The sequence below is a fragment of the Sinocyclocheilus rhinocerous genome, unplaced genomic scaffold (genome assembly GCF_001515625.1).
Source record: "Sinocyclocheilus rhinocerous isolate Xijiao unplaced genomic scaffold, SAMN03320098_v1.1 scaffold504, whole genome shotgun sequence".
NCBI lineage: Eukaryota > Metazoa > Chordata > Actinopteri > Cypriniformes > Cyprinidae > Sinocyclocheilus > Sinocyclocheilus rhinocerous.
Window position 1 is genome coordinate 766,610 of NW_015645076.1, and position 12,107 is coordinate 778,716.

At 38.2% G+C, this 12,107-nt stretch overlaps 2 protein-coding genes across 2 annotated transcripts in view; one reads left to right on the forward strand and one right to left on the reverse strand.

The window, feature by feature from the left end:
* The window catches only part of LOC107705568 (copper-transporting ATPase 2-like), a 21,565-nt gene extending 14,241 nt beyond the window's left edge, over positions 1–7,324 (forward strand). Inside the window, exons 13-20 of the mRNA XM_016508889.1 lie at positions 916–1,098; positions 1,311–1,536; positions 3,224–3,361; positions 3,604–3,746; positions 4,559–4,762; positions 4,860–4,977; positions 5,082–5,184; positions 6,222–7,324. Of these exons, the coding sequence (XP_016364375.1) occupies positions 916–1,098; positions 1,311–1,536; positions 3,224–3,361; positions 3,604–3,746; positions 4,559–4,762; positions 4,860–4,977; positions 5,082–5,184; positions 6,222–6,477 (1,371 nt within the window). The 3' untranslated portion in view covers positions 6,478–7,324. The remainder of the gene's footprint in view (positions 1–915; positions 1,099–1,310; positions 1,537–3,223; positions 3,362–3,603; positions 3,747–4,558; positions 4,763–4,859; positions 4,978–5,081; positions 5,185–6,221) is intronic.
* Positions 7,325–8,618: 1,294 nt separating this feature from the next.
* The window catches only part of LOC107705557 (beta-1,3-galactosyltransferase 1-like), a 10,582-nt gene continuing 7,093 nt past the window's right edge, over positions 8,619–12,107 (reverse strand). Inside the window, exons 2-3 of the mRNA XM_016508879.1 lie at positions 10,857–11,071; positions 8,619–10,287 (exon numbers count right to left, since the gene is read on the reverse strand). Coding sequence (XP_016364365.1) covers positions 9,148–10,137 — 990 coding nt within the window. The 5' untranslated portion in view covers positions 10,138–10,287; positions 10,857–11,071 and the 3' untranslated portion in view covers positions 8,619–9,147. The remainder of the gene's footprint in view (positions 10,288–10,856; positions 11,072–12,107) is intronic.

Here is a 12,107-nt window from a genome sequence, read left to right on the forward strand (position 1 = left end):
GAAGCAACAGAAGATACTTGCATGTTTCCCGGAAGACAAATTAAGTACAATTTACCTTGATCTTCAAATTCAAAAAGTTCAAACCTAAAGGCTCTTAATGCGTCGTGTTTCCTTCTGGAGCATCAGTGAATGTTTGAACTTTTGAAACTTTTTGAATTTGAAGATCAAGGTAAATTGCACTTAATTTGCCTTCCGGGGAAACATGCAAGTATCTTCTGTTGCTTCCGAAGTGAATCAGTGAATGTTTGAACCTTTTTTATAGTTGTGTTTTGAGTCCCTCCATTGTCTCAGTGTGAAAAGATGGATCTCAAAATCATACAGTCACTGCTGGAAAGGGTTCAAATATGCAAAAGATGCTGGAAAACTGAAGAATCTGCAGGAGCTGGAGGATTTTTTCTGAAGAACAGTGCTCAGTTTAACTGTTCAGAACAAACAAGGGACTCATGAACAACCATCACAAAAAAAAACAAAAAAACAGTCGTGGATCATCCAGGTAACCCACACACAGTATTAAGAACCAGGGTTCCCAAACTTTTGAATGGGGTTATTTTAATAATTTCATCTATTTTTTTTTCTTGTGGACTAAATGTAATCATCTTTTATGTAAAATATCTTATTCAGGACAGTACTAAAAAAAATAATAACATGCATTTTGTATGAACTCTTATTTTGTATTTTGTTTCACAGATTCTGCAAGGGGTTCCCAAACTTTTGCACGCCACTGTATATATTATTTTATAAAATTCTGTATTCTATTTTTTTTATGGACAAAACTGTATATTATCTGTATTCATATACAGAGTGATAGGCTGCAGTCATAAATACAGCTCAGAAATGCTAAAAAATGTTCAGATTCTTTTAGGATTTACTGGATAGTCTGTTAAAATTTGACTCTCTTCTCTGCTGGTCCTGCAGGTTGGGGCTGTTATGTTTGATAAGACGGGCACCATCACTAATGGTGTGCCGCAGGTGACCAGAGTACTGGTCCTGTGGGACCGAGCAAGGCTTCCTCTTCGGAAGGTTCTGGCTGTGGTGGGCACCGCTGAGGCCAGCAGTGAACACCCGCTAGGCATGGCTGTCGCCAAACACTGCAAAGAGGTTTGGGAAAAGTAGCAGACACAACAAACTTTGAAACTTCAGTACAGTTTTGTATGATGCAGCCTATGGGCATTATGTGCCATTCATACAAATGTCCCTGAGATCCAGGAAAGCCTGTTTCCCATCCACTTCTGATTAAACCATCTGTTTTTATAAATAAAACTGCTCTTAGGTGTTAAAGGAGGTTTCTAAATCCGGTTGTCTCTCTGTAGGAGCTGGGAACAGAAACTCTGGGCTACTGCCATGACTTCCAGGCTGTTCCAGGCTGTGGAATCAGCTGTAAAGTCTCCAACATTGAGGATCTGCTGCAGGACAGCCCAAAGACACAAGAAACAAACACATCCGCAGCAAAGCAAACACCACTTCTTGTCACCCTCCAAGGAGCCACCACAGATGAGAGCAGCCTGGTGGCAGACACCGAGACAAATTCAGGGTCAGGTAAGGTAAATGTGTGTTTTTGCTGCCTCTTAGTGTGAGTTTTGTTTATTACTTGATGTATTTTCATAGCCTTTTCTAATGTTTGGTAGCATTTTATTTTTTCACATATTTTATATAAAATTAATAATTCCATAAATTAATATTGCTTTGTATGCTACCAAGACTGTATTTATGTGATGAAAAATACAATAAAAAAGTGATATTATGAAATATTATTACAATTTAAAATATTAGTTTTCTATTTTAATACATTTTAAAATGTAATTTATTCCTGTGATGGTAAAACTGAATTTTCAGCATTTCAGATTCTTTTAGGATTTACTGGATAGTCTGTTAAAATTTGACTCTCTTCTCTGCTGTTCCTGCAGGTTGGGGCTGTTATGTTTGATAAGACGGGCACCATCACTAAAGGTGTGCCGCAGGTGACCAGAAAACATTTCTTTTAAATTGTAACAATATTTCACAATATTACAATTTATACTGTATTTTTGGTCAAATAAATGCAGCTTTGGTGAGCATAAGAGACTTCTTTCAAAAACTTTTACAATTTTTGACTGGTAATATATGTAATATTAACATAACAGAGTTTATGTAGTTTTAAAGCATAAAGCTTTATGTTGTGAATGTTAGAGAAGATCTACATGCATGTTTTCTTAATTTATTTCAAAAGAGCAAGGAAAATTGTTTTTTCCATTATATGTCCCCTTTATTTATTTCCATGTGAATGTGTCTCAAATTTCCTTGAATGAATTAAACTCTTTAATTTTGCAAAATGCATCATATAATAACACAAAATAATGTCAAATATCACATGCTAGATTTCAACTTAAGTGAAGTGAAGTGAAAGTGACTTGTGGCCAAGTATGGTGACCCATACTCAGAATTAGTGCTCTGCATTTATCCCATCCAAAGTGCACACACACAGCAGTGAACACACACAGCAGTGAACACACACAGACACCGTGAACACACACCCGGAGCAGTGGGCAGCCATTTTTTTGCTGCGGCGCCCGGGGAGCAGTTGGGGGTTCGGTTCCTTGCTCAAGGGCACCTCAGTCGTGGTATTGAAGGTGAGAGAGAGTGCTGTACATTCACTCCCCCCACCTACAATCCCTGCCGGTACGAGACTCAAACCTGCAACCTTTGGGTTACGAGTCCGACTCTCTAACCATTAGGCCCCAAGCATATTGCTGCTTATTCCCCCAATGAGTACTGCATGCAGAATTAAAGTGTGTGTGTATACCATCTATTTTTGCATTCATTATTTAATTGTAACCTAAAAAAAAGCACAATCATTTTCCGACCCACAGTTATAAAACGGAGCTCTACTGCTTTGCAAAGGCTTGAAATACACATAAATGTCATGGGTAATCTAGTTATCATTCATTTTAAGAGCAATATACAGAATAAATGTATGTTTATGGCAGACATTTCGGATAGTAAATACTGCACTGCTATTTCTCATATAATAGTGTGTTCATTTGAAAGTTGGAATTATTCATATAAAGCAATTCACAGCGGCCTGGTATATGAATAATGTTAAGTATGCAAGGCCAAAAACACCAGTTTAAAACCATTATAACCATTGCAAATACCTTGTGAATCCAGTTAAACTAAAAAACAGTTAAATTAAACTCTTTATGAAGACAGATTTACAGTACAGATATATGAATATGGGTTTTTCCAGATAGCCCTTCGTACTCTGTTTTGATCGGGAATAGACAGTGGATGATGAGGAACGGTTTGGAGGTCACAGCTGATGTGGATGATGCCATGAACAGCCATGAGACTAAAGGACAGACGGCCATACTTGTGGCCATCGATGGTACATTATGTTTTGTCTAAAAGGCTATATATCAAAAGAACTTGCCAGTGTATCTAACTTTAAAAAGGTAGTATCATGCATTTGTCCCCTGAGGTCCACATACATTATAATGTTAGTATAATGTCATATTTTAGTTTTGTTATTATTAGTCAAACTTTTGATTATTTCAAGCTTTTTGTTTCAAAAGATCAAGATCACTATTTATCTTCCCAGTTCTCTGTCTCTCTGTCTCTGTTTCTCAGGTGTGCTGTGTGCTATGTTAGCTGTAGCAGACACAGTGAAGGAAGAGTCGGCTCTAGCTGTTCACACCCTGAGCAGTATGGGAATAGAGGTCTTCATGATCACTGGAGACAACAGACGCACAGCCCAGGCCATCGCCACACAGGTGCATATACATACATGCATATTTGCATTTTTCCTAGTACCAAAATGCATTTTGCAAAATGCATCATATAATAACACAAAATAATGTCAAATATCACATGCTAGATTTCAACTTAAGATGTTCGCACATAAGTGAAGTGAAAGTGACTTGTGGCCAAGTATGGTGACCCATACTCAGAATTAGTGCTCTGCATTTATCCCATCCAAAGTGCACACACACAGCAGTGAACACACACAGCAGTGAACACACACACACACCCGGAGCAGTGGGCAGCCATTTTTTTGCTGCGGCGCCCGGGGAGCAGTTGGGGGTTCGGTGCCTTGCTCAAGGGCACCTCAGTCGTGGTACTGAAGGTGGGAGAGAGCGCTGTACATTCACTCCCCCCACCTACAATCCCTGCCGGTACGAGACTCGGACCTGCAACCTTTGGGTTACGAGTCCGACTCTCTAACCATTAGGCCACGACTTCCCCCAAGCATGTTGCTGCTTATTCCCCCATAAGCAGCACAGTGCAGAATATTAAAGTATGTTCATTAAGGTGCTGTCATTTTAAAGGTTTAGTTCATGGGTGAAATCCAGTCATTCTAGTAGGTATCTGTGAACTTACACATGAAGGCAAAAAATTTCCCAAAACAGATTTCTCTCGTGTTCAAGTTGGTCAGACCTGCTTGGTTTGAAACTAACTTCTCTATGAACAAAATTTCACTCATGGAAAAGCCACATTTCTGACATCCAATTTGCATTTTGTGCTTTTGTATTCGCGCTTAACGTCCGTTAGTATTTAAATTTGGGTACACTGTTTCTTCATACAGGTGGGCATCAGCAAGGTGTTTGCGGAAGTCTTGCCCTCCCATAAAGTGGCAAAAGTCCAGGAATTGCAGGAACAAGGTCTGAAAGTTGCGATGGTGGGCGATGGGGTCAATGATTCGCCCGCTCTTGCCCATGCTGATCTGGGCATAGCCATAGGAACGGGCATGGATGTTGCCATTGAAGCAGCAGATATTGTCCTAATACGGGTGAGTCAATTTATTTATCAGGAAACAAAGGTGAGATTCTATAAAATAACAGAAATTAAAATGTTCAGCTCTTCATTATGTGTTTTTGTTGATGTAGAATGATTTGATGGATGTGGTGGCCAGTATCGAGCTGTCTAAAAAGACAGTGCAGAGAATCCGGATAAACTTTGTGTTTGCTCTCATTTATAACTTGCTTGGCATCCCTATCGCAGCAGGTAAACAGAAGCAACCATACTGTTTTTTTTTTTGACATTAGCAAGTACTGTTTGCATTCTGTAATAGATGGATGTGGTTTATTGGTTTGAGTCTTGATTTTCAGGTGTGTTCATGCCGGTTGGGCTGGTTCTGCAGCCGTGGATGGGCTCTGCTGCGATGGCAGCTTCATCTGTCTCTGTTGTGCTCTCCTCTCTGCTGCTGCGACTGTGAGTGCACACTACACTACACTGAGATGAAGTCTTCGCATTCTACCCGCATGCATCACTGAACACTTTATAGCCCTGTTCCAAAACCAAGAGAATTGCCCATTTAGGCCTTTTAGACATCATAGAAGTCCTTACACAATGGCTGTTTCAAACAGCGGGAAGGAAATAATACTTCCTTACAAGCTGCACTAAATATAAATGTTCTGTTAGGTAACCTAAAATGTGCTTAATGAAATAACATCTAAATTAACATCTGTTTTTATTCAAAATTATTATTTAATATGACTTACTTCTTTATGAGTTGTGATTTTTTGGCATGAGTTGTTAGCTTAGCAGCATGCTAACACAAGTCTTTTTTTCACCTTATATTTAATATAAAAGCAAGCACAGCCATTTTAAACTTGAATATTTGTTACACCATTGTAATAGAAGATAGTTCATCTGCAGTACACAATCCAATAAATATATAGGAATGGACACACAATCAGTCAAGATGGATTACATGAGTTGTTAGCTTAGCAACATGCTAACACTGACTTTTTCCACCTTATTTTTAATGTAAAAGTGAGTGCAGCCATGTTCAAGACTTCAAGTGTCCACTGCTTAGTTATTTTAGCTTGTTGTGCTGGTTGATGTTGCAAACTGGAATTTATCACATTTTAATTTAGTAGTCACACACTGGGCTGTAACACTGTTACAACAGTTTTACTGTTTACGCGTCATTATTCTTCTAGTTATTTACTTATAGTGGCTAATGAATCATAGGGCCTAAGTCTTGCACATTCACAGGGAATAGCTTACTTCCCAATTGAAAAAAGTGGGTTGGAAACAACTGTGCACTTCACATGATTAAACCTAATACAAATACTGTAACTTATGATGCTCCATTTTGGTTAGGAATGGAGTATCATAAGTTACAGTTAGGTCTTGGAGGGTGGTTGCCCATGTTGTGCTTAGAGGGTTTTGAAACAGAGTTCTTCATCTTTCTTAGCCTTCCCATGACACTCTAAAAATATATTTCTCTGTCTCTCTCTTAGCTACAAGAAGACATCAGTAGAAGAGTATGAGTCCAGAGCTCAGAGTCATAGGCTCAGTCTGAGTCCGTCTCAGGTCAGCACCTATGTAGGACTCGAAACTCGTCGCTGCAGCCCTCATTCATTCCACCGGGGCTTGGACAGACACAGACGGAGCGGTTCAGGCTCCTCCACCCACCCCTCCACCACACAACCATACAGCACCTCAGGAAGAAACATTGTGTTTCTTAATAGATTAGAAACACTTAATAGATTTTAGCTATTGCTGTTATAATAGGAAACCATGGCATCAAGAATTTTGCTCGAGGGTTAAAGATTTCCTAACGCAGATTCAAGGAAAAGGTTTAAGATAGTCATGTTGATTCACTGTGATTTTCGCAACCACCAATTTTATCATTTTACCAAATGTCTGCTGTATTTTAATCAGGGTTTAGCAACATAAACATTCTTTGTTTATTGCAACGGAGGATGGCAATGTACATGATGATCATGCATGTAAAACCAGTTTAATTTTTTACTAAAAGGGTCATGAAAATTTACTTATTGCTTGTTTTCTTTAAGAGACGCATTTTTTTTCCAATGGCAGAATCTAGAAGAATCAGTGTCCAATAATGAATGCAGTAGGCACCCAAATATTGGTAAAATTGGGCAACAATCTCTAACAGAATAGTATTACTGGATCAGATTATTTGACATTGCTCTCTTGTGGTTTGGAAAATTAATGGATGGATGGATGGATCTCTTTGTACAGTACAAGGTTGATTTGGCGTTTCTTGGCCAATAGGTGTCAGCAACGTTGAACAGATATGGCTGGATTGTAACTAATGCCACTGGTAAAACAATATGATAAGTAGGGTTTGTAGAAATTGATTGATTTGACTTTGATCCGACATTAGATTCATAGTGGATTATTTTACAATTATCTTAAATTGCTTCCAGATGACATGTTTAAGGATAAAAGAAGTGTCAGAATAAATGCAGAGGCACCTTTACAGGGACACTTTTATTTTAGAAAAAGTGGATATGTTTATTAAATATACAGTTAGCAATGTAAATGAGCCTGTCCATGAGTTTTCAGATAAAAAAATAAAGTGCATGGTCCCAACATGGCCTTATCATATTTCTTTGTTTATTGCAACGGAGGATGGCAATGTACATGATGATCATGCATGTAAAACCAGTTTAATTTTTTACTAAAAGGGTCATGAAAATTTACTTATTGCTTGTTTTCTTTAAGAGACGCTTACATTTTTTTTCCAATGGCAGAATCTAGAAGAATCAGTGTCCAATAATGAATGCAGTAAGCACCCAAATATTGGTAAAATTGGGCAACAATCTCTAACAGAATAGTATTACTGGATCAGATTATTTGACATTGCTCTCTTGTGGTTTGGAAAATTAATGGATGGATGGATGGATCTCTTTGTACAGTACAAGGTTGATTTGGCGTTTCTTGGCCAATAGGTGTCAGCAATGTTGAACAGATATGCCTGGATTGTAACTAATGCCACTGGTAAAACAATATGATAAGTAGGGTTTGTAGAAATTGATTGATTTGACTTTGATCCGACATTAGATTCATAGTGGATTATTTTACAATTATCTTAAATTGCTTCCAGATGACATGTTTAAGGATAAAAGAAGTGTCAGAATAAATGCAGAGGCACCTTTACAGGGACACTTTTATTTTAGAAAAAGTGGATATGTTTATTAAATATACAGTTAGCAATGTAAATGAGCCTGTCCATGAGTTTTCAGATAAAAAAATAAAGTGCATGGTCCCAACATGGCCTTATCATATGTGCAATATGTCATTTGTGTTACATCATTACAATATAGGACAGATTTAATCCCCATCCTGTTTCATTCATCCATCAGCAGTACAATCGAATGGCTAAATATACAGTAATACAGCACTCAGTCACTCAAGATGGTTGTCAAAAGTACAAAGTACCTACTACTTGTAAAATTGAAAGTTAACATTTTTGTCCCAGTGATATTATGGGGTTACAGTATGCTTGGGTGACTGGTTTATGCATGTTTCTCAAATTTAGCCAGATTGCTTGGAGTATTTTGCTTAGCTCCCTATGTTAAAGAGGTCATCATGAGCAATTCAATGTTCATTATTTTTTTAAATAAAATGTTAATTGTACTATGAAAACACTGTAACTTCCAGAAATATTTAATTAAGGGTAAAAGAAAGATTGGAAAATAGTCACAAACTAAATTTTGGTGAAAAACCTCTGGGGAAAAAACAGTAAAGGAGGTAAATATTTACAAAAAGATTATATAAAAAATTATATAATAAAATATACAATTTAAATAATAATAAAAAAAAATAATACAACACCTTTACAAAAAAAAAAAAGTGAGTACTGCATGCAGAATTAAAGTGTGTGTGTATACCATTTATTTTTGCATTAATTATTTAATTGTAACCTAAAAAAAAGCACAATAATTTTCCGACCCACAGTTATAAAACGGAGCTCTACTGCTTTGCAAAGGCTTGAAATACACATAAATATGCATTGTCATGGGTAATCTAGTTATCATTCATTTTAAGAGCAATATACAGAGTAAATGTATGTTTATGGCAGACATTTGGGATAGTAAATACTGCACTGCTATTTCTCATATAATACTGTGTTCATTTGAAAGTTGGAATTATTCATATATAGCAATTCACAGCGGCCTGGTATATGAATAATGTTAAGTATGTAAGGCCAAAAACACCAGTTTAAAACCATTATAACCATTGCAAATACCTTGTGAATCCAGTTCATATGTCCCTGCGCATATTGCTCTACAGACTGACATGGGCTTCATGAGTGTGGTCTGTGTTGCAAGTATACGGACTGTATTGCTGTATCTGTACAAACAGTCCGGTATGTTTTCAATATCACATTATTCCGCAACCATCTCGCATTTGCTAGCATTTGAGATGTTTCTTATTGGACATATCATTCCATATTCTCAGTATCTCCTCTGGTGAGATCTGATGTACAGTTAACACTTTTCGGTAGCGGCAGAGACTGTAGGACATTTTCCAGTGATTGAATCCACTGTTCTGGAAAGCGTGAACGCCTAGTTTCCGCAGGCACAGTCCCACGTACACATCCTCCAGATGTAGGAGTTGTGTATGGAGGGAGGTCTTATAAATCAGCTCTGCAATGTCTCCAGAGAAGACGTATCCAGTGCCAGAGCAAAAAGGTGGGTACCTGCTATCAGGGTAGAGCTCTCTGGACATGAACCACTTGCTGTGAACGTCACGTATGGGTCCTCCGTTTATCACGTGACCTGTGAAAAAGCGTCGCCTTGGTTTGATGTTGGGTCTCAGAAGGTTAAACACTAAATTGTCCATGTTGACAAATATATCACTGTCTGTTTTCATGACGTACTGTGCGTTGGGGCAGAACGAGGTCACCCATCGCATGCCCATGAGAGTCTTTAGGGTCAAATTGTGGTAGGAATCCACAAAGTCCTCGACTAGGATGTCATGGAAGATCTGGCTCTCTTGTTCCACCATCTGGTTGAGGACAGGTTCAGTGCTGTACCCAAGAAGGAACAGCGTCAAAATTCGAACGTCGCCGAACGTGTTCTCATCTCCCCACGTCTCCCGGATCGCCTGGCGGGCGTCAAACTCCTTGTGGTTGGTGCTTATGAGGAGGACAAGAAAGGGCGTTGTGCTTTCGCATTTGTTGGGCTCGTTTATGAGGAACTTGAAATTGTGTGGGTTCAGAGTACGTGTTCGGATATTGCTTAACGTGTCGTTCTTTGAGAGCCTCGGAAGCGGTTTGCGGGGAATGAAGGTCATCTGACCCACGTAGGTGGTTGAATGACGAGAGCCACTGAGATACCACAGTGCACTGGCCCAGCAAACCACAGTCAGCAAATACAAGCATGACACCTTTGATGGCATCTCTTCAGTTGCCGGATCACCTGTCAATCACACGCGTTCAGCCGACGGGGCCAATCACGTGTAGTTATTTGGAAAACATCGCTCAATTGAGCACAAAACATCCATCTTTTGATGTCAGTGCTGGTTTAGTTTTGTTTAGTAGCATTCTTTCTAGAAACACAAACATTATTCAGTATTTCCCTCATGGACTAAATGCCACCAATCATCTCTTATTTAAATGGATACATTTAAATGGAAATATTCTCTTTCATATGCGGTTACAGAAAAAGGACTAAGAAGGCTTTCTCTTTACTCGTATTCGCATTCTAGATCAGTGGTTCTCAACCAGGGGCTGAGACCCACTAGGGGCCTCAGAAAACTTCCAAGGGGGCCGCAGGATGACTTAAAATTATTCAGTTGAATATATGATTATTTATTTAACTGATATCAATAATATTAATAAATTAAAACTATATTAAAATGCTTAAAATACATAAAATGAAGAAATCATATTTCTTTTTTCCCCGTCCATTACTATTTCTGCTAGTTTTCAATTTCTTTGTCATAATTATAGCAGAAATACTAGCCAAAATATCCTATACCTTAGGCACTGAAAACTGTGTTAAACAATGAGAGGCTTTTGAGTCAAAATAGTTGAGAACCACTGTTCAAGATGTTTCTAGAAGCTTCTACACTCTTCCGATTGTGCTGAGATTTGCATCCACTTTCCAGTGATTGACCTGCTATCGCTGTGGGTCATCACTGCATTGCGTCTGTTCCGAGATCATTAAAAAAAATATATATATAAATAGGGTGGAGTGGATAGAGATGCTCCTCAGTTCAGGTGCTGCAGGATGTCTCTTTGTCTTTAGGTCACAGAAAGCCGAGATGTGCTCTTTGCATATGAGGGGTGTTTGTTTTCTTCCCAGATCCCACTTTTAGGCTGTATGCGAATCTAAAATAGAAAAACATAGATGTAAATGTTTCTAAATGTTGTATGTAGTATGTACTGTAACACACACATATGCTCTACTGATATCACATGATCATCATTCTATATTTAGCCCTCTCAGCATGTTGGGTTCTCCAGTTACCGTATTGCATCTGAATTATTAGACAGACAATTAAATAAATAGAACAAGTGCAAAATAAACTCTATGCAAGAAGTATAAATTTATTAGAAGTAGACTTATATTACATACATCTGCAGTATGTGTGTGTACATACACATACACTGCAGCACACAAAACATAGCATAAACATATATACAAAAGAATACTTTTATAGAACACTGAAATCCCCTACAAACCGAAAATACACATCAACAGAAGGTGGTAGTATTACGGGTAGGATTGTAAACTAAAGGAAGACCTGGTGAAAAGATCTATCCGTCTCTATTATAAAATAGCACTTCAGCAGAATTTTTGCACCTGAAGACAAAAGACGACAAACAAACAACATCAGCAGCAATTGTCTGGGAAGGATTCCAAAAGCGGAGCCAGAGGCGATTTGTGGGCCCCTCAGCTCCCTCAGAATCTCACGTGGGAGAGAAAAGTGACTCACTCCTTTTTTTCTGGCTTGTTGGTATTGTTTCTATGAACCTCTATTAACCTTGGTTAGATCCAGGAGTGACGGATGTATATTTTATTTCAAGTAATGAAAATGTTTTTTTTTTTCCCCTTAGTTTTTGTTTTAGTCAATGATAATAATCCTGTCTTACATCATCGCGTTCTGAACTTGTACGTACTCATACAGGTAATCTCGTTCTGCATTCACACAGAGCATATTACCAGTCATTTGCTGGTAATGTTACAACTTCTGGTGAATTGTCAGAACGAATTTTCTGGTATTTTTGAAAAGGTCCCGTTCACACACGATCTCTTAAAGGGTTAGTTCACCCAAAAATAAAAATTAGGCTGTGTTTCACTCACCCCCGATGCATCCTAGGTGTATATGACTTTCTTCTTTCAGACGAATCCAGTCGGAGTTAT